The following is a 27,152-nucleotide window of genomic DNA, read 5'->3' on the forward strand; positions in this document are numbered from 1 at the left end:
AAGGAGCCCGTGCTCGGAACCTACCACCAGCTTCTCATTAGCCCTGGAATAAAATCCCTATTCCTCACCACGGCTCTATGCGATGGGCCTGGCCTCCCTCTCTAAGGTCCCTCTGGGCCTACTGGCACAGGCCATCAGGGAACAAGGGCGGCTGTTACCAAGGTCTTCAGAAAGCCAGAGCTTCATCTGCTTTTAGGACTAATTTCAAATTTCTCTCCCTGGGCCACCTTTTTAAATTTGTATTTTAATAGAGATGGGGTCTTGCCATGTTGCCCAGGCTTGTCTGGAATTCCTGGGCTCGAGTGATCCTCCTGCCTCAGCCTCCTAAAGTGCTGGGACTACAGGTGTGAGCCACTGCACCCGACCCTCAGGCCATCGACCAATGAAGCCCTGTCAGCATCATATGGCCCGGTTTTCTTCGCAGCACCTGTCCTTCTCTGAAGTAATCTTGTTTGTGTGTCTATTTTTTGTTGCATTATGATGTCTCCTTCGCTAGGATGTGGACTCCGTAGGGCAGGTCTTTTGACCATCTGCAGTCCCCAGCACCAAGAGTAAAATAAATATTTACAAATTAGCCAATGGAGAGAGGGATTGGAATTAAGTGGGACCAATCCGGGAAGACTTCCCGGGACCGGTTTAAGCACAGGGCACATAGGGTGGGTGGCAAAGGAAGAAACCGGACCTGCTGGTGGATGAGGCTGCTTTCTTGGGTGTGACAACACTGACGAAGGGAGGAAGGGATGGGACAGGGATGCCCTGAGTTCTGCCCCCTAATACTCCACACCCCAGCCCCGTTTCTCTCCCAGGATTCCTGGCTTTCCACCTAGTGTTCACTAAGGCCCCGAAAACCCAGTGTCTATCTCTTGGAATCCCCACTCCCTCCCTAGACCCGAGAGGCTGGCTGCCAGGCCCTAGGTGTGTCTCACAATGGGGCAATCGGGGCTGGGCCTCGCCTCCTACCCACACTCAAGTTCTGGCAGATTTGGGGTGGGGTGGGGGCAGGCCTGTGGGAAAACAGGGGTTTACTGGTATTCTCGGTGAGGGAGCTAGGAAGTCAAGCCGACCTGGAGATGTCATGTTGCAGAGCCAGTCTCTGCGGCTGCCTGACTCCATTAACCCTCCGTGATTCATCCAAAGCTGAGCTGCATATCGGGCAGATTTTCCTGCCCCCCATCACCTGAACTGCTGGGACCCTCTCCCAGGGAGAACCCCCTGCCCCTCTCTTCCCCCATCTGCCCAACCCAACTCAGGGACACAAACTACTGAGGCAGCGTAGATGGAGGAAGCGGGAGGAGTCTGGAGAGAGACACTGGCTTCTAAAGCTGGCACAGCAAAAGTCATGTCAGGATGGAACTAGCTGGGCGCGGTGGCTCACTCCTGCGATCCCAGCACTTTGGGAGGCCGAGGCGGGTGGATCACTTGAGGTTAGGAGTTTGAGATCATCCTGGTCAACATGGTGAAACCCCATCTCTGCTAAAAATACAAAAATTAACTGGCTGTGGTGGTGCATGCCTATCACCCCAGCTACTCGGGAGACTGACACAGGAAATCACTTAAACCTGGGAGGTGGAGGTTGCGGTGAGCCGAGATCATGCCACTGCACTCCAGACTGGGTGACAGAGCAAGACTCTGTCTCAAAAACAAACAAATAAACAAACAAAACCCCCAAAAATTACCCTCAGAAAATCTACCAGGAAGGTGCCAAGTGGAAACAAATCATGTCCAACACAGACAGCTTTTTTGTCCAGCATAGGAACAGAATTTCTTTGGTTGAGCACACAAAGTAGTTGGCCTGTGTTTAGAGGCACGATACAAAAAGTACCTATTTTTAAACACCAGAATGTTGAACACTAGAGCCAGAACCAGAACCGTATCTGTAAACACATACTTGGTGTGGCAAGATGATTATACTACTGGAGGCATCTGGAAACTGAGGCAATCGCAGGTTCATTCGGGGGCTGATGCCACTAACCTTAGTTCTTCGTTTTCATTTTGTCAAGAGCATGCAGTTTGATTCATTTAAATGAATGCATCTATGCTTGGGGCTGCCATGTCTGATGGTGTGGGCTATGCATCACAAAGGACACTGTAAAGGGGACCTGCGGGGGTTTGATACAGTCTGCCCCCCACTCTCAGGGCATAGGTCTAATTCACACAGGGTGTTACATGGGCTGTAACATAGCCTGTCCAGCATAGAGAGGAGCGATACAGGTTCAGGCTCTGGAAGCCCAGCGTTCTAATGCTGGTCCTGTCACATTCTGGCTATGTGACCTGGGGTGAGTTATTTAACCTCTATATGCTGTGGTTCCCCCGCCTATAGAATGTGAGTAATTATAGTACCCACCTGTGTCAGAATCACTGGGACATTTCAATGAGATCACGTATTTGGAGCACTTAGTACAAGGTCTGCCACAGAGTAAGCCTCAGTAACTCAGCTAACATTCTTATCAGTACCATGAGGTGGAGAGGAAAATATAGGAAGGGCAATTTATTGTCAAAGGACAATCACAGACTAGACTCTAGAGCCAAACAGAAGATGGCGTTGGATTGTTTGATGCTCTAGATCATCTAGGCCAAAACTGGCGCTGGGTCCCCCCACCCATCTGTCAAATCATAGCTGATTACACATCAGTTCTCTTTTGTCTGATTCTTCACTCCTGGAGTTGACCCTATGCGGATGGAACGGTGGCTAATGAGCTTTTTCAGTCACTGTTCATTAATTAGTAAGATTCATTACACAGAACTTGTGTCCTCCAGAAAACCTTTTGGGAGGTGCTCCACCCACCTCAGTCATTCTCTAACTCGTCCCTTCCAGGAGCACCAACTCTGTGACATCTACTACTGCATGGCCATCTGGGCTAAGGGAGTGTTCTCCAAGCAGTGTTCCCTCAGGTAGCTCTGCAAAGGGGAAGCTGCCGTTATAAAATCAGAGGAGGCTGAAGAGGGGCAGGATGTCTGGGACTGGGGTGTGGGGGCAGCGTGAGGACGGAGCCGAGGTGCCCAGCTGCTGGGGTTCGTAAAGATTATTCATGGACACCGTCCAGCCCTCCCACCCAGGGCCGCCGCCACGGTGCATTGCATCAGGTTGGGTTGATAAGGTCTTGCTTTGCCCTGGCAGCGCCGGTCCATGTCCCAGCCCCTCCCTGTTACAGCAGGAGCCGGTTTGGCCACCTGAACTTCACTGTGGAGAAGGCTGCTTGACTAGGACGTTGTGTCACAGTGAGGTGATCCAACTTCCAAACCGGGGGTGGGGCGAGGTGGGTTAGGACAATGACATGGAGTGGGCACTCCAAGTTCAGGGTACCTGGATCCCATCTCCAACTGGGCACCCTAAGACCTGGTTTTTGTTTCCCTGTTCCTTGTCGTCTTAACTCAAGACAGTCATTTCTCTGAAGACCCAAGAGAAAAAGATGGGCAGTTGGAAAATGGAAAGGTTCAGCCCCATGGAAGAAAAATGTACACTGTGAAGAAAAATGTACACTGTGGCAGAAGGATGCTTGAATACTAAGTCTAACATATCCGGTCTGACTAATGCTGACTCCACCTGGGTTCTGTGTGAGCCATGGTACTAGGGGGATGTAAAGCTGATCAAGATACAGCTCCTGACCTCAAGGAACTTGATATTCTGAAAGGGAAACAAGGCAAGAACATGACTTACTTAGATACAATGCCAGAGACATACAAACGAATGAATATGGGAATTCTGTGAAAGGAAAGGTGTGGAGAGAGGGACTGGGCACGGCAGGAAAAATCTGCGAAGCTTCATCCAAGAAGAGTGCTGGGTTCTGAGAACTGGAGATGAGAGAAGGCCATGTTAGGAATAAGGGACAGCATGGCTAGATTCTTGAAAGAGGAAAAAAGAAGGATACAGTTGGTAAGGAGTCCAGTTTGGTCAGAATGTGAGGTATGTACAAAGGGAGTAATGGAAGAAGTTATAAAGGTGGGTTGAGTTCAGAGCATAGACCGCCTTCACTGCCAAGCTAAAGAGTTTACATAGATTTTGGTAGGGTGAAAAAACGGCCTGAATTAGTGTGGAGCGCGGGCTGATACCTGTAATCCCAGCACTTTGGGAGGTCAAGGCAGGCGGACCACTTGAGTCCAGGAGTTTGAGGCCAGCTTGGGCAACATGGCGAGACATCTTCATCTCTACAAGAAAATTTAAAAAAAGCTCCAACATCTCTACAAGAAAATAAAAAAATTAGCTGGGTGAGGTTATGCGTGCCTCTAGTCCCAGCTACTAGGGAGGCTGAAGTGGAAGGATTGCTTGAGCCTGGGAGGTCAAGGCTGCAGTGAGCCATGATCACCTCACTCTACTCCAGTCTGGGCAACGAGTGAGAGCCTGTCTTAAAAAAAAAAGGGGGGAAAAAAAAGCCTGAATTCTAAGAGAGGAATAGGGATATAAGGAAAAGAGACAAAGACAAAAGGAGAGGTTGCTTGGGTACCACTGCCAATCCCTCGGAGGGACAGGTCCAACCTGTCTCTGTCCCAGCCCCATCTGCATGAAGAGACCCATTGCAGTCTCACCTTCCACGTGCCTGGGGCAGAATGCGAATTGAGAAATCCAAGGCAAATGAGGAACAGTCCATGCCTCCCCCTCCCAGAGCCCCGGGGGTGGGCGACAGGCTCTGAGGATGAGTCAGTGGGGTGGGGACCCCATTTCTGTGCTCATCTGCCTCCTTGGGAATATAAAGAGCAAGCACTGAGGCCCCGCCTCAGAGCACCCCAAACTTGATGCCATGAAGATCCCGGTCCTTCCTGCCGTGGTGCTCCTCTCCCTCCTGGTGCTCCATTCTGCCCAGGGAGCCACCCTGGGTGGTCCTGAGGTGAGCACGTCACCTGCATTTTTATTCTTATACATGTTACCCACCTACCCCTCCATCTCTCTACCTTCTGTCCATTCCTGGATAGGTGGCTCTTAGTTTTGGATTCTGATGGGGGCTGAAGAAGTTGGGGCTCTGTGGAAGGGAGGAGGGAACAGAGCATCCCTGGGGAGACATTTGGGACAGAGATGCTACTCTTTCTGGAAGGGATGGTGAAGTGTGTGGGGGAGGCTCGTGTACTGAACCCTGGGAGGAGACAGGACTGAGTGGGTCGTCTGGGTTCAGACGATCTCCACCGTGGGCCCTCAGAGTGTTCACCCATTCTGTTCCAGCGCACACATGCCTGGGGATGTGCAGGGGAAGAGGGGGAACTGGAGAACGGCAATGTGAGACAGAGCAGCTCCAAACCCAGGCCTGCGTCCACATGGACAGCAGGTGGAGAGGGTGGAGCAAAGCGAAAAACTAGCTAATGCTGCCTGCAGCTGACTTAACTCTAGGAGGAGTGGGGCTGGGGTGTTCTGGGACACCCCTGCTTAGCCTCTCTTTGCTTTATTTGTGCCCTTGTGAGCGGTGCCCTGGTGACAGGTGGCTCCTCACTGTCTCTGGAGCGCAGACCACGGTGAGAATCTTTACCATCCGGTCCTCAGCCAGAGAGGAATCCTGATGCCTGCTCTGGATTTAAAAGTCTAAGACAGGGGCACAGGCTCAGCGGCTGACGACCGAGCCAGTGATGTCACTGAGCCGGGGGACTGTCGGGGCCTCAGGTGAAGGGGGGCTGACTTCCCCAGTCTGAAAGTGCAGCTTTCACACTACCTGACACCATGCAGTGGGAAGACGTGCCTAGAATTTTAAAATTTTTAGGGGAAACTAGAAATCGGGATGAATTTATGAATTCTTACTAATTCAAAATGTCCAATTCAAACCAAAAAACAAATGAGCCAAATTTTTATGAGATCTGAGCATCTGGATCCAGCCTGCGGGTTCCGTGTTTGGCTGTGTCCAGGGGAGGACACGATGGGGCACACTGAGGCCTGGGGTGGGGTCCCCATGGAGGGGGGTAACGGAGCCTCCAACAGTGGTGGCAATAAAGCCACAAAGCAAAGCAACCTCGATCAGTGAGAGGCAGGCGGTTCACCTCAGCAGCTGGGCTCCCACCTGCACGCGAATCTTTCCCACCCAGCTATATGGACTGAGCATGGGTGTCTCCAGAACAGCCCACCTCTTAGAATTAAGTTAATTGCAGGACAGCACTAGCTAGTTTTTCCCGAGCGAATGCTCGGCTCCAGGCTTTCTGCCTGCTGCCCATCATGACACCGCTTACATGTACCATTCTCCAATTCCCCCTCCTCACCCTGCACATCCACCAACCATGTACGCAACTGGAATGGAGACCATGGTGGAGAACAGGCTGCGTTCTTTCGGGGACTGGCCTGTGGATGAAGGCAGAGCTGGCAGGCAGGGATGTGGGTGAGGGCCCTGGCGTCACGTGACCACCTGCCTCCTTTTCTCCCTCTCCCTTTCTAGGAAGAAAGCACCATTGAGAATTATGCGTCACGACCCGAGGTAAGCCGTCTGTTTTCCCCAGCCCTCCAGCCGTGAGTCTGTCCTTTCTCTCTTTGTGCTTCTTAGCAACTTTCCTAACACCCTGCTTTTCCGCCTAGGCCTTTAACACCCCGTTCCTGAACATCGACAAGTTGCGATCTGTGAGTATGCTTCTCTGGTGCTGCCCCCGTGAATACCTTCATTACAGAGGGGATAAACGCCTTGGTAGAAAGCTTGCAAAGCTGCCACGGTTCCTTCACCTTCTCCAGAGGGCTGGGGGCTAAGCTCTGGCCTCCCCTGGAGCTGACCTGCTTCTGCTGTCCCTCTTCCTCCACAGGCTTTTAAGGCTGATGAGTTCCTGAACTGGCATGCCCTCTTTGAGGTGAGTGCTCGGGCGCCCCTTGCCCTCCTTGGTTGTCTGCAGTCATCTCAGGGTAGTGGCAGCACATTTTGGCTTTAAATGTACGGGTTGGTTCCTGAGCTCTGGGAGGGAGTGACTGCCCTGCCTGGATGCTGCCCAATGGGCTGTCAACCGAAGAAAGCTTCCCCCGGCGTCTGTCCTGGCCACCCGTGTTTTCCTAAGATGGTGGTGGAGGAGCAGAGCCCCAAAGACAATTGCAGAAGAGGAAGAGCCTAATCGGTCAAGATTTTATTTGAATCCCCTCATCCTCTATGGAAAAACTGGGGCCCACCCACACTTAGAAGGCAGTCAGTGACAGAGCTGGGGTCCGCGTCTCCTGACTGCACTCACTTCACACGTGGCCTCATGCGAATGCCTTCAGCTCCCTCGGCCTCAGCTTCCTCTGTGATGTGGGGATGACAATCCACCACAAAAGGTTGCTGTAAAAACCCACTGAAATCATGCTTGTACAGCAGCCCGTGCAAGGCAGACACAGAATAAGGCCTCAGGAAATATTAGCTCTTGATAAAGTAATGACAAAATAATAACATTATTGTTACTATGGTTACTGTGGGAGTTCATTAAGGGAATGCTTACTGATCCATGCCCGGCTGACCCGCAACACAGCACTCTCTTTCTCTTTCTTTTTCTTTCTTTTAGTCTATCAAAAGGAAACTTCCTTTCCTCAACTGGGATGCCTTTCCTAAGGTAAGAGGTGTGGGCATTAGGAGGATATTGGGGGTAAGGGAAGAAGCAGAGGATATGGGAGAGAGAGTGGGGACAGGGAAAGGAGGATCAACCTTCTCACCAAACTGAAGGGAGATCTTAACTACTACATATAGACGAGAACGGGAACTCACATCGAGGCAGAAATTCCTTTCCATCCGTGCCATCCTATACTGGGCACCCAGGGGTTTCCCCATCTAACCCTGACCCCTCTCCCTCCAGCTGAAAGGACTGAGGAGCGCAACTCCTGATGCCCAGTGACCATGACCTCCACTGGGAGAGGGGGCGAGCGTGAGCGCTGATTCTCAACCTACCATAACCCTTTCCTGGCTCAGGAACTCCAATAAAATGTTTTCCATCCAACAGCTCCTGTATCTGTGTCTCTGTCCTCCTACTGGGCTTTACAAAGGAGTTAAGATGGGATGGCCCCAAGGCTGGTAGGTAGAAATCTTGACTTCCAAGAGGAGAGTAAGTAGGGAGACAGGAGGAAATAGAAAGGACACACCAAGATGGCAAGAGACCTCCTTGTGTCTTAGCTCCTTAGTGTTGACTGGGATCCTTGAGGAGCATGAAGCTATGGCTTGCTTAGTAAGATGCTCAAGAAATTTCTAAACCAAAAAGTAACTGAGACAGGTCTCATTCTCTTGAGGGGGAGCTCCTGGACCCAGAAAACTGTCCTGTTGGTTTGAGCAATAAAGACAGCTCAAACTAGTGCCAAGCACTCATAGATTTGTCAGAGGTCAGGGTCACCTCCACTCAGAGGCCATTCGTTGGTTGCCAGTTTGTAACCCAAAAAGTATCTGAAACAGGTCTCAATCACTTTAGAAGTTTATTTTGTCAAGATTAAGGACAATTCCCGGGAGAAAAAAATACAGAATCAGAGGAACAGTCTGTGGTCTGTGCCTTTCTCCAAAGATGATTTTGAGAGCTTCAGTATTTAAAGGGGAAAAGCAGGGAAAGAGGGAGGGTATGGTCACATTACTGGATCCACATGTTATAAGAGAAAAGGAGCAGGTAGGGGAATAGTCCATTATATATTTGTCTCATGCTCAGTAAATCCAGCACTTTACATAAGATGTGGTGAACATAGAGTAGCTATCTGTTGAGGTAGTTAACTTTTCACCTGTAGCTATCTGTTTAGGAACAAAAGGAAAGGCAGCTTCTGGCATGTCTCAGCTTTCAGCTGATCTTTTTGCCTTTCGATAGAGTGAATTGGGGTCCCAACTTTTTATTTTCCTTTCACAGATCAAACCTACTCCCTGAACTGTTGGCATTCTCCCCCTACCTACCTTCTGAAAATCTGATTCCCTTTGTAGTGGCGATTTTGTATAACAGAGCTATCTGAAATCCAAGGTTCAGGACCCAGCTTAAATCACATGAGCCCATCTGAAATCCTTTTTTGGAATTAGGTAGGCTCTAAATAAAGAAAACTAGCAGTGTGACCCCGAGTTTCTTTCTAAGCCTCTGTTTCTTTATCCGTGAAGTGAGTATGGGAATAAATAAGAATGATAACCACCATGTGGCGTTGTCATGAAGGTCAAATTAGATAAGTATGTAAAGCCCCTTGCACACGGCCAAGCATATAGTAGATAATGTATTGCTACTCCCCCAGTTTCAACCAGAGAGCTGCCACAATGATCCAGATTCACTCATTCACTCACCCATCCATCCATCCACCCATTCATCCATCCATCCACCCATCCATCCACCCATCCATCCATCCATCCATCCATCCATCCATCCATCCATCCACTCATCCACTCACCCACTCCCCCATCTGCCCATCCATCCACCCATCCACTCATCCACCTATTCATTCACCCACCCACCCACCCCCCCACTCACCCATCCATCCATCCATCCATCCATCCATCCATCCATCCACTCACCCACTCCCCCATCTGCCCATCCATCCATCCACCCATCCACTCATCCACCTATTCATTCACCCACCCATCCATCCATCCATCCATCCATCCATCCATCCATCCATCCATCCACTGCAAAGATCTTGAAACATGAAATGGATTTAGTTTTATTTCCTGTAGATGTATTTTTCTATGACCCAATTTGTGTACTTAAAATACTAAACTAGTTGGAATTATTTCTGGTTTCTCTTGAAAATTGGGAAAATTAGAGAACAGTGGACCTGTGACTGACTTAAAGCCAAGTAGCAGCTGCCCTCTTTACATAGGACATGGCTTCCAGGGAAGTTTCTACTTGGCAAGCTTCACTTGTTTACATTGCCTTTGGCCTTTATAAGCAACTGAGTTTGTAAACCATAAACTGCAGTTTAATTGAGGAAGTGCACTACAAGGGAAATTAAACTTGGTTCCTACTTTCAAGGTGCTTACAGACCAGGTGAATAAGACATGTAAATGTTCCTGGCCGGGCACGGTGGCTCACACTTGTAATCCCAGCACTTTGGGAGGCTGAGCTGGGTGTATCACTTGAGGTCAGGAGTTCGAGACCAGCCTGGGCAATATGGCGAAACCCCGTCTCTACTAAAAACACAAAATTAGGTGGGCGGATCACATGAGGTCAGGAGTTCGATACCAGCCTGGCCAACATGATGAAACCCCATCTCTACTAAAAATACAAAAATGAGCTGGGTGTGGTGCTGTATGTCTGTAATCCCAGCTACTCAGGAGGCTGAGGCACAAGAATTGCTTGAACCCGGGAGGCGGAGGTTGCCGTGAGCCAAAATTGTGCCACTATACTCCAGCCTGGATGACAGAGCAAGACTCTGTCAAAAAAAAAAAAAAAAATGTTGCTTATGCTCTTCCTTCCAATACACACAAAGGAGAGGAAAGCTATAAATGGGATGACCAACAGAGAGGAAAACTATGGACACTGGTGAAATGCCACAATCAAATGAAATACTTAGTGAAGATTGGCCGGGCGCGGTGGCTCAAGCCTGTAATCCCAGCACTTTGGGAGGCCGAGACGGGCGGATCACAAGGTCAGGAAATCGAGACCATCCTGGTTAACATGGTGAAACCCCGTCTCTACTAAAAAATACAAAAAAACTATCTGGGCGAGGTGGCGGGTGCCTGTAGTCCCAGCTACTCGGGAGGCTGAGGCAGGAGAATGGCGTGAACCCAGGAGGCGGAACTTGCAGTGAGCCGAGATCTGGCCACTGCACTCCAGCCTAGGCGACAGAGTGAGACTCTGTCTAAAAAAAAAAAAAAAAAAGAAATACTTAGTGAAGATTGTGCACTCACAAACCAGGTGATAGGAAAGGGAGTACAGGAAGAAGAGGGGAGGTGCTTAGGGGACACCCATCGAGTGACTAGGTTTTAGGGGAGGAGTAAAGCATCCCCAGGGAACTAGGAGTCATACACAAGTTAAGAGTATCTCTGAGATAAGACAGTAGTTCTCAAAGTGTGGTCCCCAGGCTGGCAGCACTAGGATCCCCTGGGAACTGAAAAGAAATGCAAATTCTTGGGCCCCACTCCAGATCTAGTAAATGCGAAACCAGGGGTGGGGCCCAGCAATCTGTGTTTTAACAAGCTCTCTAAGCAAGTCTGATTCACTAAAGCCTGAGAACCACTTCAAAAAGGAAAGTCACAGGACTTAAGATTAACCCAGAATCAGGATAGTAGTTGCCCCTTAGACGGAGAGATCCCATGTGATAGGAGAGTGGCACACAGGAGATAAGGGGGGTGAAAGAAGTCACCTCTACATCATGTTTCATTTCTTCTTTAAATACATACACCTTATACACACTTATGTGTGTTGTATTCCACAATAACGATAACATATGATTAAAGCCAGAGAACACTAGACCAATTTGCAAGTGCTGACAGAATGCAGAGTCAAGAAACAATTGGAGAGAGACTGCAATCTGAACCAAAAAGAAAAAGACAAAGTGAAGTGTAGACAAGCTGTGCACGTGAGTGATGGATGTATGCTAGATCATGTGAAATTGACAAAATGCACAAACATGGGTCAGGCCATTCAGAGGATTCAAAGAATGGCAGACACAGCACCTGTGCTCCCCGAGGATGACCTGTGCAGGATGAGGAAGAAGCCAGGGAGTAGTCACTCTTTATTTTATACTCTAGAAAAACAATAACAACAAATACATTTTTTTTCCTTTTTTTTGAGATGGAGTCTCACTCTGTTGCTCAGGTTGGAGTGCAGTGGTGCAGTCTCGGCTCACTGCAACCTCTGCTTCCCAGGTTCAAACGATTCTCCTGCCTCAGCCTCCTGAGAAGATGGGATTACATCTTCTACACGGGTGCCTGCCACCATGTCTGGCTAATTTTTGTATTTTTAGTAGAGATGGGGTTTTGCCACGTGGGCCAGGCTGGTCTTGAACTCCTGACCTCAGGTGATCCACCTGCATTGGCCTCCCAAAGTGCAGGGATTACAGGTGTGAACCACCATGCCTGGCCAACAAATGCATCTTGTATGGACACTATACCACCTGTTCAACAGGACCTAGAGATACACACTGAGCTATGAAACAATCTCCAAGATAGAGTAAAATGAAAAAAGAAAGTGGCAGATCATTATGCTGCCACGTGGTTAAAATAAAGATATGGTACAAATATATGCTATTATCTGCATATTATCTGCTATTATCTGGAATAAAACTTGAGAAGTAACAGTGATCACTTCTGGAGAGTTAGATACTTTCGCTGTGTACCCCTTTGGATTTTATGAACAAAAATGCTTTACCATGTGAAAATTACATATTTAAAAGAATAAATTAAAAATCAAAACTCTCTAGTAAAGCAAACAAACACCAAAAAACGCTTTGCATTGTAAAGTGGTAGGGCCTAGTCCATGCACTGACCCAGAGTAGGTGCCTCTTAACTGAGTGAATGAAACTGATTTCTGACATTTACCACACCCTTTTGCTACTCAGAGTGTGGTCCCCAAGCCAGCGGCATCAGCATCACTTGGTGCTTGCTTGCTAGAAATACAGAAGCTCTGCTCACTCAGAGCTAATGAATCAGAATTTTAACAAGACCCCTGCCCCAGGATGATTGACATGTGGAATAATGTTTGAGAAGCACGGCCTTAGGCATGATGTTGAGTGCTATGCAGAAGGCCTTCAAGGAGTTATGATTCAGTTGATGCTTACGACAAAGGAAGCACACAGGGAGAAGGCACTAGATACCTTAGAACGATATGTTTAAATCTGACAGAAGGGAGGAGATAGTTTTGCACCAGGGTAAGAAAACTAGGGAAAGTAACTTTGAGTCTGGCATTCATAAATGAAGTTAAAAAAAAAAAAAAAAGTCCCTGTCACTCAGCCAGGACATAAAGGGACTAAAAACCAAAGCCAAACTAACTGATTACCTTGGAAGGCTGCTGGGAATCAACTCATTTTAAAAACTGGTAAATAAAGGAAATGAATAAAAGATTCATCCTCACTTTCCTCTATGAACTATACTTCAGGGTAAACAGTTTCTCTCTCTCTCTCTTTTTTTTTTTTTTTTTTTGAGACAGGGTCTTGCTCTTTTACCCCGGCTGGAATGCAGTGGCATAATCTTGGCTGGAGGTAGCCTTCACCTCCCTGGCTCGAGAGATCCTCCTGCCTCAGCCTCCTGAGTAGTTGGAACTACAGGCACAAGCCACCACACCTGGTAAATTTTTTAATTTTTTGTAGGGTGGGTGTCTTGCTATGTTGCCCAGGGTGGTCTTGAACTCCTGACTTCAAGTGATCCTCTGTCCTTGGCTTTCCAAAGTGTTGAAATTACAGGCATGAGCCACCATGCCCGGCTGGCAAAATTTTTCTTTATACAAGAATTTGAAGCTAATAAATGCAAAAGAAATAATAGAATGTTTTCATTTTTCAAAATTTAATTAAATAACGAATGTAGGCTAGCATCTGTAGGGAAGGAAAAAAACATTTTTTTATACTGTCTTAGGTTCAGTGGCTGTGGCAGGCTAATTAAATTAACAAAAGAGTCCACACACAGTGACTCACGCCTGTAATCCCAGCACTTTGGGAGGCCGAGGAGGTGGATCGCCTGAGGTCAGGAGTTCGAGACCAGCCAGACCAACATGATGAAACCCCATCTCTACTAAAAATACAAAAATTAGCTGGGCATCATGGCGCATGCCTGTGTAGTCCCAGCTACTCAGGAGGCTGAGACAGGAGAATCGCTTGAACCTGGGAGGCAGAGGTAGCAGTGAGCCGAGATCGCACAACTGTACTCCAGCCTGGGTGACAGAGTGAGACTCCATCTTAAAAAAAAAAAGCTAACAAACAAAAGATAGATTAGCAGGAGAAAAGGCTTATTATGCATGCATCCAGGAGCTTCACAGAAAAGAAGTGGAAACCTAAAGAAGTGGCCAGGCTTGAGGCTCATATACTGTTTTAACAAAGGGTGATAGATTGTGGAAAAGTAAGCTGGGCATGGTGGCTCATGCCTGTAATCCCAGCACTTTGGGAGGCTGAGGAAAGTGGATCATTTGAGGTCAGGAGTTTGAGATCAGCCTAACCAACATGGTGAAACCCCATCTCTACTAAAAATACAAAAGAATTAGCCGGGCATGGTGGTGCACACCTGTAATCCCAATTACCCAGGAGCTGAGGCACAAAAATCCCTTGAACCCAGGAGGCGGAGGCTGCAGTGAGTCCAGATCACACCACTGTACTCCAGTATGGGCAACAGAGTGAGACTCTGTCTTAAAAAAAAAAATGTGGAAAAATGACAAAACAATAAAAAAGGGATTTGGACATCCAGGGGAGGTAAATTGTTGGAAGGTAAGTAAAGTATACAGGGGAAATTAATGGAAGATAAAGGTTATTTAGCAAGATTTGCTTATGCAGATTCAAGTCTCCAGTGTTGAGTTATCTCCTCTACTTGATGGGAAATGTATGCCCTGCTTTAGGCAGACAGGGGGACGACAGAGAGTTCCTCTTCTGTCTGCCGCTTCTTAATTGTCTTCAGCTCAAAATAATCCTTATGCGAAAGCAGCATACTTTGGAGTGGCACGTGCTAATCCCCTTCACATTAATGACTGAAAAACCCGGCAGGTGAAATGCTGATGGGGAACTTTATGGTGGTGGATCAGGCTCACAACCCATGAACCCATGGATCTATCCAACACCCAGAGAGAGGAGACAAGCTTCTGTGGACCTGATGCAACAGAAAGCACAGGGCCCCACATAGGACGCATTCTTGCCAAAACTCAACTCCAAACCTGATTAAAACTCTAGACTCTAGATCTAACTACCAGTTTGCAGGGGGATGAAAAGGCACAGAGGAACACAGTAAAGGATTCTACAGGAAAGACATTAATAACTCCCCCCACCCTTGGCATTTCCTATGAGAAATTCTAGAAACTGATAACCCAGTTTCTTCAACAAAAACACTGTAGAAAAGTCAGGCGCGGTGGCTCACGCCTGTATTCCCAGCACTTTAGGAGGCTGAGGTGGGCTGATCACTTGAGGTCAGGAGTTCGAGACCAGCCTGACCAACACGGGGAAACCCTGTCTCTACTAAAAATACAAAATTAACTAGGCATGTTCCTGTAATTCCAGCTACTGGGGAGGCTGCTGAGGCAGGAGAATTGCTTGAACCCGGGAGGTGGAGGTTGCAGTGAGCCGAGATTGCGCCATTGCACTCCACCCTGGGCGACAAGAGCGAAACATCATCCAAAAAAAAAAAAAAAACCACCACCACCACCAACAAAAAACACCACTGTAGAAAAAAAGAGAAAGGGGGAAAAAGATAAAAATTGACGGGGCCGGGCATGGTGGCTCACGCCTGTATTCCTAGCACTTTGGGAGGCTGAGGGGGGTGGATCACCTGAGGTCAGGAGTTCAAGACCAGCTTGGCCTACATGGTGCAGCCCTGCCTCTACTAAAAATACAAAAATTAGTTGGCTTGGGGGCGCATGCCTGTTATTCCCAGCTATTTGGGAGGATGAGGCAGGAGAATGTCTTGAACCCAGGAGGCGGAGGTTGCAGTGAGCCAAGATTGTGCCACTGCATGCCAGCCTGGGTGACAGAATGAGACTCTGTCTCAAAAAAAAAAAGTTCATTGAAGAGACACATCACTTAAATGCAACATATGAATCTTGTCTATATCCTAATTTGAACAAACCAACTGGGAGAGAAAAAGATTTAGGAGACGATGAAGGAAACTTGAACACGGACATATTGGTAATAAGAAATTATCATCTTTGGTTTGGGCATGGCGGCTCACGCCTGTAATCTCAGCACTTTGATTTGGGAGGCCGAGGTGGGTGGATTGCTTGAGTCCAGGAGTTCAAGACCAGCCTGAGCAACATAGTGAGATTCCGTCTCTAAAAAATAATTTAAAAAAGAAACAATCAAAAAATAAATAAAAATAAATTATATTTTTAGATGTGAAAATGTTATTGTAGTTATGTTAAAAAAGAGTCTTTACCTTACAGATACATAATGATGAATTTATGTTTGAAGTAATAAACTCTTTAGGATTTGCTTCAAAATACTCCAATGGGGGGAACAGGTTGGGGTACACAGGAAATAAGTTCGGTAATTACCTAATAAAAAAAGAGGTTCATTATATTAGCTTTTCATATGTGCATATTTTGAAATATTCTACAGTAACAGTTTCTTAAAATATTCAAAAAATTTCAAGAGTATGCTTTTAGAGGAGGGAGGGGGGAAGAGGGCCCTCCAGTGGGCAGAGCATGAAGAACTGGTAGTGTGGGATTCTGGACTGGGAACGCTGTCATTCAGCCTGGCTATCCTGTAGGCGTGGAGGCCTGGAAATGCAGGTTAGGTCAGATGATGGGGGGCTGAAAATTTTCCACTCAATCCTGTGGTCAGTAAAGACAGTCCCGAAGGTGGTAACAACCACAGCCACAATTCAATAGCAGCCATTCTTATTTGGTTCTTAACACGCGCCAGGCTTTATGCCAAGTGCTTTGCATATATTATCTAAGTTGATGCGCAAAACAAACCTATTAGGTTGGCATCATTATCCCCATCTTACAAACAAAGAAATTGAATCTCAGAGAGATAAGCACAGTCATGCTCTGTATAATGACGTTTCGGTCAACAACAGACCGCATAAACAACAGTGGTCTCAAAAGATTATATCATATTTGTACTGTACCTTTTCTATGTTTAGAAACACAAATGCTTATTGTGTTACAGTTGCCTGCAGCATTCAGACCAGTGACATGCTGGGCAGGTTTGTAGCCTGGGAGCCATAAGCTATACCGCACAACCTAGGTGTGGAATAGGCGATGCTGTATAGGTTTGTGTAAGCGCATTCTGCGGTTCTTCATTTCTCAAAATGTATCTCCATCATTAAGTGATCCATGACTGTAATCTGTTCAAGCTCACACAGTCAGGACCTGGCAGAGCCAGGATTGAACCCGTACCTACTTTACCCCTGCTTTAACTGGTGTAATTTGGCCTTCGCTTGCTTTATAACCTATGGTTTCATTTAAGATTTTGCTTGGGAAAAAAAATGCTTCCATTCCTTAAAAAACGTTTGGAAACCACTGCTAAGGATCCACTGTAGGCATTTAAGGTAGTACAACTTAGTGGTTAGAATATGAGTTATAAAATCAGTCAGACCTGATTTCAAATTCTGTTCCTACCGCTTTACTAGCTATGTGTCCTCTGGGTGGCCACTCTGTCAGGGCCAGAGTTTCATCATTTGTAAAGTGGGAATAATAGCAATACTTCACAGGGGTTAAGAAAACCTCAGTAAATGGTAGCCTAGCTTTTTTCATGTTAATAAAAGGTAGCTGTTATTATTAGGCTATAAAACTCCACTTAGATAATGACTCGATAGAGTCATACTTACAGAAATAATATTTGCAACTGTATTCACTTGCTCTCTTCGGACAGATGAGGAAACTGAGGCCCATAAAGATGAAGTGACTTTCCCAAGAGCACCCAGAGAAGAAATAGCAGAGCCAGGCTTTCAACTCAGGTTCTGTTAGACTTCAGAGCCCTAGAATTTTTAGCTATTTTAGTTTCTTGTGTTGGCTGGGTGCGGTGGTTCACATCTGTAATCCTAGTGCTTCGGGAGGCCAAGGCAGGTGGATCATTTGAGGCCAAGATTTCAAGACCAGCCTCAGCAAGATACTGAGACCCCTGTTTCTCCAAAAAAATCATTAAAAAATTAGCCAGGCATGGTGGTGCATGCTTGTAGCCCCAGCTAGTTGGGAGGCTGAGGTGAAAGGATCACTTAGCCCAAGGAGTTCAAGGCTACAGAGAGCTATGATGGCAACACTGCACTCCAGCCTGAACCAGACCTTGGCTTACAAAACAAACAAACAAACAAACAAACAAAACAAACACAGGGGGCAAAGGGGGCCGGGCATGGTGGCTCATGCCTGTAATCCCAGCACTTTGGGAGGCTGAGGCGGGTGGATCACAAGCTCAGGTGTTTGAGACCAGCCTGGCCAACATAGTGAAACCCTGTGTCTACTAAAAATACAAAAAATTAGCTGGGCGTGGTGGCAGGAGCCTGTAATCCCAGCTACTCAGGAGGCTGAGGCAGGAGAATCGCTTGAACCCAGGAGGTAGAAGTTGTAGTGAGCCAAGATCATGCCACTGCACTCCAGCCTGGGCGACAGAAACAGACTCCGTCTCAAAAAAAAAAAAAAAAAAAAAGTTCCCAGGTATTGAGCGCCTACAGTGTGTATGATACTTACGGTCTCATTTAACTCTTACGACTTTATGAAGGAGCCATCGTTATCATGCGCACTTTACAGAAAGGAAAATAAAGCGCAAAGGGGCAAAGCATGGTTGGGTTTAACTTTCTGTCACTGAAGTTTCTCATCAGATTCCCGAATGCCAAAACCAAGATAGCTGTAGAGTCATGGATGGTACACCCCAGCAACGACCACCCTAGGGATACACTAGAGAGAAATTCTTGCATATATATGCAAAGAGGCAGGTGTAAGGATTTTCACAGAAGCAGTGCCTGGAATAGCTCCAAGCTGGAAACCACGAATAAAAGAGTGGATGTCTAGGTTGGGCACAGTGGTTCATGTCTGTAATCCCAGCACTTTGGGAGCCCGAGATGGGCGGATCGCTTGAACCCAGGAGTTCAAGACCAGCCTGGGCAACATGGTGAAACACTGTCCCTATTAAAAATGCAAAAATTAGCTGGGCATGGTGGCAGGCGTCTGTAATCTCAGCTACTTGGGAGGCTGAGGCAGGAGAATCACTGGAACCTGGTGGAGGTTGCAGTGAGTTGAGAGCCGAGATCATGCAATTGAACTCCAGCCTGGGTGACAGAACAAGACTGCCTCAAAAAAAAAAAAAAAAAAAATGGATGTGTAAAATAGGGTGGACCACCTGGTGGAAAGGTAGCTGTCCAGGAATAAAATAAGAGTGCAGGCTGGGCACAGGGGCTCACGCCTGTAATCCTAGCACTTTGGGAGGCTGAGGTGGGCAGATCAAGAAGTCAGGAGTTCAAGACTAGCCTGACCAACATGGTAAAACCCCGTCTTTACTAAAAATACAAACATTAGCCAGGCATGGTGGTGTGTGCCTGTAATCCCAGCTACTCTGGAGGCTAATGCAGGAGAATCACTTGAATCCGGGAGGCAGAGGTTGCAGTGAGCTGAGATTGCACCACTGGACTCCAGCCTGGGTGACAGAGCAAGACTCTGTCTCAAAAAAAAAAAAAAAAAAAAAAAAAAAAGCTGAGGAATGTGTACACAGGAGTTTCTTAATATGGTTTCTTGTATCTTTATGTGTATTTGAAATACTTCATAACATAATATTTTATTTTAGACACTGGGTCTTACACTGTCATTCAGGCTGGAGTGCAGTGACACAAACATAGTTCACTGTAGCTTCAACCTCCGGGGCTCAAGCAATCCTCCTGCCTCACCCTTCTGTGTAGCTGGGACTTCAAGTGCATGCCACCATGCCTGGCTAATTTTTAAACTTTTTTGTAGAGATGGGGGTCTCACTATGTTGTCCACATTGGTCCTGAACTCCTCAGCTCAACTCATCCTCCTGCCTCAGTCTTCCAAAGTGCTGGGATTACAGGAGTGAGCTACCATGCCCAGCCTAACATAATATTTTAAGGCAACCACAATAAAGACACCTTAACTTCAAACTGTCCAAAGCCATTTAGCTGTGAGGGACAAGGCTGAGAATTCTGGTGGCTGACGGGGTACTCTTCATGTTACCTCCTAAACACAGTCCCTCCTGAGAGCCTGATTTACTTGATTACAAACCTCAACAATGGTGGCACTGTGGAGGCGGCCCGAGAACTTCAACAGGGTGAAATGGCCTCAGATGCTCCTGAGAAATGAACACAGCACCCCGCCCTTGATGACTATCATCCCATTAAGATCTCCCACTACATTTTCTGACACCCAACAGACCAACCGACCACAACATTCCTGGGTCCTCCTCCCCTAAATCAGTGACAACCCAAACAAACAAAAATCCCCAGGCCTCTCCCATGGAAAGATGCCTCATTACCCTCGCCTGCACCTGAGTCTCCTTCGCAGGCTGGTGACCTGAGGTAATGCTCCTTAGCGCCCCCTACAACAAATGACCACTTTTGTACTTACCCTCCTACTGAGCCTCTATCACCCATGGGATACACAGTCCCTTCCCAGAGTCCCCGAAAGCCCTTTTTATGTTAAATCAGTTCATGCTCTCTCTCTACTCTCTACACTCTACCCTTCCATGATTTCCCATTCCTTCATAATAAAACCCCAAAGATTTTACTATGGGCCTCATCTCCTACCTCCCCCTCCCATCTTGATCACTTTGCTCCAGCCCTCCGCACCCCATTCCAGCCTCCTTGAGGGCTCTTCAAAAGGCCACGCTCCCTCTGCCTGCATGACTCATTCCCTTCTTCCCTTGCTCCCTCACTTCATCTAGGTCTCTGTGGCAATGACACCTCCTCCAAGAGGCCTTGCCAGTCTGATTATCCAACCTAATCTTGCTTTATTTGTTGTTCTAGCCAGAAACCCTCGCACATTATGAAAAACCTCACTCCCCAAACAGAGCATCCCCCATCACTCATTCCCAATGTAGCATCGGAGACGTAGCCTGGATGTTCCTCCAGCACTGCTGATCTGATGAGAACATCCCTCAGGACATCCAATTATCACAGATTTCATCTTGCGGCTTATTCTCAGGGTCATCCTGCTTACTAATTCCTAACAGAACATCTGGGGCTCCTCACGAGTAGGGGCAGAAACTAGGAAGACTTTCAATTTTCACCCCTGAAGTTATCTCGAAATGAGATTTTTCAGAGAGTCACAGAGGTAGGCTAACTGGATTGGGACCACGAAGTCTCATTCGCTGTACAACTTAAAAACTGTCTCTCATCGGCCAGGTGCAGTGGCTCCCACCTGTAATCCCAGCACTTTGGGAGGCCGAGGTGGGCGGATCACCTGAGGTCAGGAGTTCGAGACCAGCCTGGCCAACATGACAAATCCCCGTCTCTACTAAAAACACAAAAATTAGCTGGGCATGGGGGCACATGCCTGGAGCTACTCGGGAGGCTGAGACAGGAGAATTGCTTGAATCTAAAAGGCAGAGATTGCAGTGAGCCAAGATCGTGCCACTACACTCCAGCATGGGCAGCAGAGCAAGACGCCATCTCAAAAAAAAAAAAAAAAAAAAATTGTGTCTCATTAACAGGTCACCTCGTTATTTCTTATAAATTCAATCATCTGCACAACTGTATTGCCCTGAGTATATTTTTGTATAATTCACTTATTCAATGTAAACATTTACAACACGGCACAATTTTTGAAACAATTTTTGCTTTGGCATCTGTTCATTTCTCAGCATTTCATTCTCAGTATTCAGTTTCTCAATGAAGCCTCCCAAGACCTTACTGGACTTCCAAGAAGCCTTGTCCAGATGCCTTCCCGAGAAGACCCTGCCTAGGAATAAAATTTCCTCTCCTTGAGGCCCAAATTCACAGTTCTTACTATTTGTGGATAAGTCAACTTTCAGTTCCAACTTGATTTCCGATTCAATGGTTCAAAATCTGCGTCCATCACTCTTCTCATCACTCACCTCAGCCCAAACTTCCGCTTCCCTTCTGTCCTCGTGCACTTCCAGTCGCGGCTAATGTGCGCATGCGTCCTGGTTTTGGATGCCCTTTTTTTTTTTTTTGAGATGGAGTTTCGATTTTGTTGCCCAGGCTGGAGTGCAACGGTGCAATCTCAGCTCCCGGGTTCAAGCAATTCTCCTGCCTCAGCCTCCCGAGTAGCTGGGATTACAGGCATGGGCCACCACGCCCCGCTAATTTTGTATTTTTAGTAGAGACAAGGTTTCTCCGTGTTGGTCAGGCTGGTCTCGAACTCCTGACCTCAAGTGATCCACTTGCCTCAGCCTCCTAAAGTGTTGGGATTACAGGCATGAGCCACCGCTCCCGGCCTGGACGCTCTCTTTTTACCATCTACTTCCTGCTAAGACCTCCCTGAGGTGCCTCAGCCCCTGGGAGGCATTCCTGGCCTTTTGTCACACCTGTTTTGTTTGAGCCACTGCACTGATAGGCACCTTGAGGCCTCTCAGGAGGACAGCCCTCCCTTCCCTGTGTGCAGGCCCTGAAGGGCGCATCACATGGAGACAGGTACAGAAAAGGAGGGAAAGCCAAGACGCAGTGTCTGGGGCATGGAGGCTGGGTCTTTAAGTGTAAGCCCTTGAGTCCCCAAACAGCAACGCAGCTGCTGAGCTTCTCAGAACCCAGAGCATGAGCTCTAGAGTAGGAGCTCATGCGCACACATACACACCCCAATCCATCCGTCTGTCATCTATTCATATCTATATTAACCAATTACATGTTGGGATGATAATCCTCTGAACATGTTGGTTTAAATAAAATATATTAATTTCGTCTGTTTCTTTTTACTTCTTTTAATTTGATTATTAGACAATTAAAGATTTTTTTTTTTTTTTTTTTTTTTTGAGACGGAGTCTGGCTCTGTCGCCCAGCCTGGAGTGCAGTGGCCGGATCTCAGCTCACTGCAAGCTCCGCCTCCCGGGTTTACGCCATTCTCCTGCCTCAGCCTCCCGAGTAGCTGGGACTACAGGCGCCCGCCACCTCGCCCGGCTAGTTTTTTTGTATTTTTTAGTAGAGACGGGGTTTCACCGTGTTAGCCAGGATGGTCTCGATCTCCTGACCTCGTGATCCGCCCGTCTCGGCCTCCCAAAGTGCTGGGATTACAGGCTTGAGCCACCGCGCCCGGCGACAATTAAAGATTGTTAAATGGCACCTGGAGCTACTCAGGAGGCTGAGGCAGGAGAATCTCTTGCATCCAAGAGGCTTGGATTTTTTAAAAAATAGTTTACATTATATTTCTTTCTTTTAATTTTTTAAAGCTATTTTGAATTTTAAATTTTTTTGAGACAGAGTTTCGCTCTTGTCACCCAGGCTGGAGTGCAATAGTGCAATCTCGGCTCACTGCAACCTCCGCCTCCTGAGTTCAAGCCATTGTCCTGTCCCAGCCTCCTGAGTAGCTGGGATTACAGGTGCTCGCCACCATGCCCAGCTAATGTCTGTATGTTTAGTAAAGATGGGGTTTCACCATGTTGGTCAGGCTGGTCTCAAACTCCTGACTTCAGGTGATCCACCTGCCTTGGCCTCCCAGATTGCTGGGATTAGAGGCATGAGCCACCACCCCTGGCCCCTTTTAATTTTTGTAGAAACAGGGTTTTGCTATGTTGTCCAGGCTGATCTCGAACTGGTGACCTCAAGAGTCTTTCTTGCGTCAGCCTCCTAAATTGCTGGGATTACAGGCATGAGTCACTGTGCCTGGCCTTGGCTTACATTGTATATCTATTGGACAATGTTGGGGTTGATAAAAGGATTCATTGCAAAGCTCCTAATCCAGTGACTGGCTCATAATAGATATCTGATGGATTCTCTGAACATATTTTTACAGATTGCTTCCCTGTGAAAAGGTTTCTGCCCCATGGGGCTCAGCCTTAACTTGGGAGACACACAACAGTTGAGTGAACAGGCAAAGGCACTTTCAGATCATGATAAATAAGTGTCGTGAAGGGAATAAAACAGCAGGAATTGGCAGCATTTAATTAAGGTGACCGAGAGGGCCCCTCTCAGCTGGCGGCCTTTGAACTGAGCCCTGAATGGCTGACAAAAGGAGGCTCTGGATGGCTTGGGCAGGGGTTCAGGGCCGTGGGAACAACTTCTGCAAAAGCTCTAAGGCAACGATGAGACTTCTACGATTGAGGTAGGGAGAAGAGGTCTTGTGCTTGGGAAAAGCGTAGGAGGAAATGCACCTGCAGAAGTCAAGGTGTGGTGAGTGGCAGGTCACAGGGGCCTTGTAGGCCATGGTCACTGGTATTTGAAGTGTGACAGGAAACTTTTGCAGCTGTCTCCACCCAGTTCTCGGTAGACTTAAGCCCTCAGACTCTAAGGCATCCATTGCATGTAATGAATTAAGTTACCTCCTACTGTAGTAATGGTATTAGCTAGTAGCATCCTTGCGAAAATCAAGAAAACAATGACTCAAACCTTTCTCTGTGGGGCTTAATTATCTCCCAAAACCCTAAGAAAGGTTGCAGGAGAGATATTTAGCAAACGAGTTGAAAAAGCTCACTCTGACTGCAATGTGGATGGGGTGGGGGCAATAGGCAGGAATGGAGGGAGGGAGTTCAGTAGGAAGTCCTTCAAACTGGCCTGGAAGAGAGATGGCGGCGGCTTCCACGGGGCCTGCAGTAGTCAGACAGTGAGAAGTGAACATGTATTTTGAAAACTGAAGCCAACTAGAAGAACCAATGGATTAGATATGGAGGAAAAAGAAAGAGGAGTCAAGGATGGCTACTGAGATTTTGGTCTGATGCTGGATGGATGCCGGTGGTTTGGGTTCTAGTCTCAATTCTGCTGGATGACCTTGGTTAAACAAGTGACTTCTCTCTGCTGATGCTCAGTTTCTTCATCTGTAAAATGGGGGTTGCCATGGAGATGTGATGAGATTATACATGAAATGCACAGGGCTGGCACATAGTAAGCACGTAAACTGCTGTTATTATCATTGTCGTCATTCCTGTGCTGCTAACATACTGGTGTGGCTACACGCATGGGCTCAGGAACCAGTCAGGCCTAAGTTGAGTTCCTAAGTTGTTATGTGACCTTAGGGAGGTCACTTCACATTCCTGAGCCTCAGGGTCCTCCTCTGTGAAGGGAGTTAATGAAAATACCCGCCCTCCAGACCCAGTTGTGAGGATTCAGTGACATCTTGGATGTGAAGTGCTTAGCCCTCAGTGTGGCTCACTGTAGTTGCTCAGTTAACAGGGCCTAAATGCTAGAGTAATTTAAGTTTTGTTCTCTGTGTATGTTTGGTGAGCAGTGTTGATGAAAAGAGTCAAACTCTGTAAAATATTTTGAAGAGATTTATTATGAGTGACTGTGGCCCGTGACACAGCCCCCAGGGGGTCCTGAGAACATTTGCCCAAGGTGGCCAGGGTGCAGCTTGGTTTTATAATTTTAGGTAGGCATGAAACATCAATCAAATACATTTTTTTTTCTTTTGAGACGGAGTCTCGCTCTGTCCCCCAGGAGTGCAGTGGTGCGCTCTCGGCTCACTGCAAGCTCCACCTCCCAGGTTCACGTCATTCTCCTACCCCAGCCTCCTGAGTAGCTAGGACTACAGGTGCCCGCCGCCATGCCTGGCTAATTTTTTTTTTTTTTTGTATTTTTAGTAGAAATGGGGTTTCACCGTGTTAGCCAGGATGGTCTCAGTCTCCTGACCTCGTGATCCGCCTACCTCAGCCTCCCAAAGTGCTGGGATTACAGGCGTGAGTCACCATGCCCGGCCTCAAATACATTTAAGAAATAAATTGGTTTGGTCCAGAAAGATGGGACAATTCAAAGTGGGGCGGGGCTTCCAGGCTATAGGTAAATTTAAACATTTGCTGGTTGACAATTGGTCGAGTTTGTCTAAAGACCTGGGGTTGATAGAAAGGAAATGTTCAGGTTAAAAGATTGTAGAGACCAAGGTTCTTTTGAAGTCTTCAGTGGCTGCCCTTAGAGACAATAGATGATAAATATTTCCTAATCAGATATTTAAAAGGTGCTAGACTCTTAGCTAATCTCTTCAGGACTGGGAGGACCTGGAAGAAAAAGATCTAGTTATGTTAATAGAGATTCTTTACAGATGCAAATTTCCTCCACAAAGGACAGCTTTGCAGGGCCATTTCAAAATATGATTTTGGGATAAAATATTTTGACCTTCTTCTTTGTCAAGTAATGTTATGCCAGGGTAAGACTGGAAAGTAAGTCACCATATATAGGGTTAAATAAAACCCATCTGATGAGAATTTATGGTTTTTAGGGCATGATTCCCTGGGTCCCTTAGATAGGAATTTGGGCAGGATAAAAAATCAGAGCTTAGTCCTCAGCAGAATCAACTTAAAACAAGCCTTTATATGTTTATTATGAAATAATATGCTCACGGGAAAAATGTAAACAGTACAGAATTATGTAAAGTAGAAAATGAGGCCGGGTGCAGTGGCTTATGCCGTAATCCCAGCATTTTGGGAGGCTGAGTCGAAACAATTACCTGAGGTCAAGAGTTCCAGGCTGCAGTAAGGTGACCGTGCCACTGCACTCCAGACTGTTTTTTAGTGACAGTCTCACTCTGTCACTAAAAACCAAATTTGTTAATGAAAACAAAAGAAAAAAGAAAATTGACCTAACCTCCCCTCCTCCCAATTTCCTAAGTAACCATTGTTGACTGTTGAATAGCCTTTGAGAATTTCACATACATGTGTACACATCCATGCTTTCCTAGCAGAGGCTGAGAATTCAGACTCTGGAGTCATACAGATCCAGGTTCTAGTCCTGCCCTGCCACTTATTTGCTGTGAGATATAGGACACGTTATTCCACAATCACTCTAAGTCTCAGTTACTTGTTTTTTGGGAGACAGGGTCTCACTCTGTTGCCCAGGCTGGAGTGCAGTGACTCAATCTCAACTTGCTGTAATCTCCATCCTCCCACTTTAGCCTTCTGAGTAGCTGGGACCACAGGTACAAGCCACCATGCCTGGCTAATCTTTTGTATATTTTATAGAGATGGGGTTTCACCATGTTGCCCAAGCTGGTCTTGAACTCCTGGGCTCGAGCGATCCTCCCAAAGTGTTGGGATTACAGGCGTGAGCCATGCACCTGGTCAATTTCCCTTTTTGTAAAAAGAAAAGTCATGGCAATACCTATGTCGCTGTGCTTTGGTAAGAATTCATTGAACGGTGCATGCAGAGAGTTTAGCTGTGTGCTTACGTGTACGAAGGTCTCAAAAACACTCAGCTGCTATTATTGTATATAAATAGTAATGCACCACATAACCACATTCTGGTCATTGACAGACTGCGTATACGTACGATGGGGGTCCCATATGATTAGAATGGAGCTGAAAAATTCCTATCACCTAGTGACGTTGTAGCTGCTGTAACATCATAGCACAATGCATTACCTTTTCTATGCTGAGATACACAAATACTGTTGGGCTCCAGTTGCCTGCGATATTCAGTATAGTACCATGGTTTGTAGCATAGGAGCAATAGGCCAAACCATTATAGCCTAGGTGTGCAGTAGGCCATCCCATCTAGGTGTGTGCAAGTACACTCTATGATGTTTGCATAACGACAAAATTGCCTGTATTTCTCAGAACATATCCCCATTATTGACACTTAACTATACTGATTTTAACATTATAGACAGTACTGTTTTCT

The 27,152-nt window shown here is 46.9% G+C and overlaps 1 protein-coding gene across 2 annotated transcripts; it reads left to right on the forward strand.

Annotated features, from left to right (window-relative positions):
• The first annotated feature begins 4,647 nt into the window (after positions 1–4,647).
• Positions 4,648–7,853, forward strand: KRTDAP (keratinocyte differentiation associated protein). 2 transcript variants are annotated; one of them, XM_025368856.1, is made up of 6 exons: positions 4,648–4,823; positions 6,345–6,383; positions 6,482–6,523; positions 6,700–6,744; positions 7,423–7,470; positions 7,711–7,853. In XM_025368856.1, exons 1-6 carry the CDS (start codon positions 4,737–4,739, stop codon positions 7,747–7,749), a joined length of 300 nt encoding a protein of 99 aa, XP_025224641.1. In that variant the 5' UTR covers positions 4,648–4,736; the 3' UTR covers positions 7,750–7,853. The 2 variants fall into 2 exon arrangements, with proteins under 2 accessions (XP_025224641.1, XP_025224642.1); XM_025368857.1 differs by lacking the exon at positions 6,482–6,523.
• The last annotated feature ends 19,299 nt before the right edge of the window (positions 7,854–27,152 follow it).

Source organism: Theropithecus gelada, chromosome 19 (genome assembly GCF_003255815.1).
Source record: "Theropithecus gelada isolate Dixy chromosome 19, Tgel_1.0, whole genome shotgun sequence".
In the NCBI taxonomy this organism is placed as follows: Eukaryota; Metazoa; Chordata; class Mammalia; order Primates; family Cercopithecidae; genus Theropithecus; species Theropithecus gelada.

Coding starts and splice junctions, on each gene's coding strand:
- KRTDAP (XM_025368856.1), top strand. CDS start 4,737: ATGAAGATCCCGGTCCTTCCTGCCGTGGTGCTCCTCTCCCTCCTGGTG. Junction 4,824..6,344: donor CCACCCTGGGTGGTCCTGAG/GTGAGCACGTCA, acceptor CTCCCTTTCTAG/GAAGAAAGCACCATTGAGAA. Junction 7,471..7,710: donor ACTGGGATGCCTTTCCTAAG/GTAAGAGGTGTG, acceptor CTCTCCCTCCAG/CTGAAAGGACTGAGGAGCGC.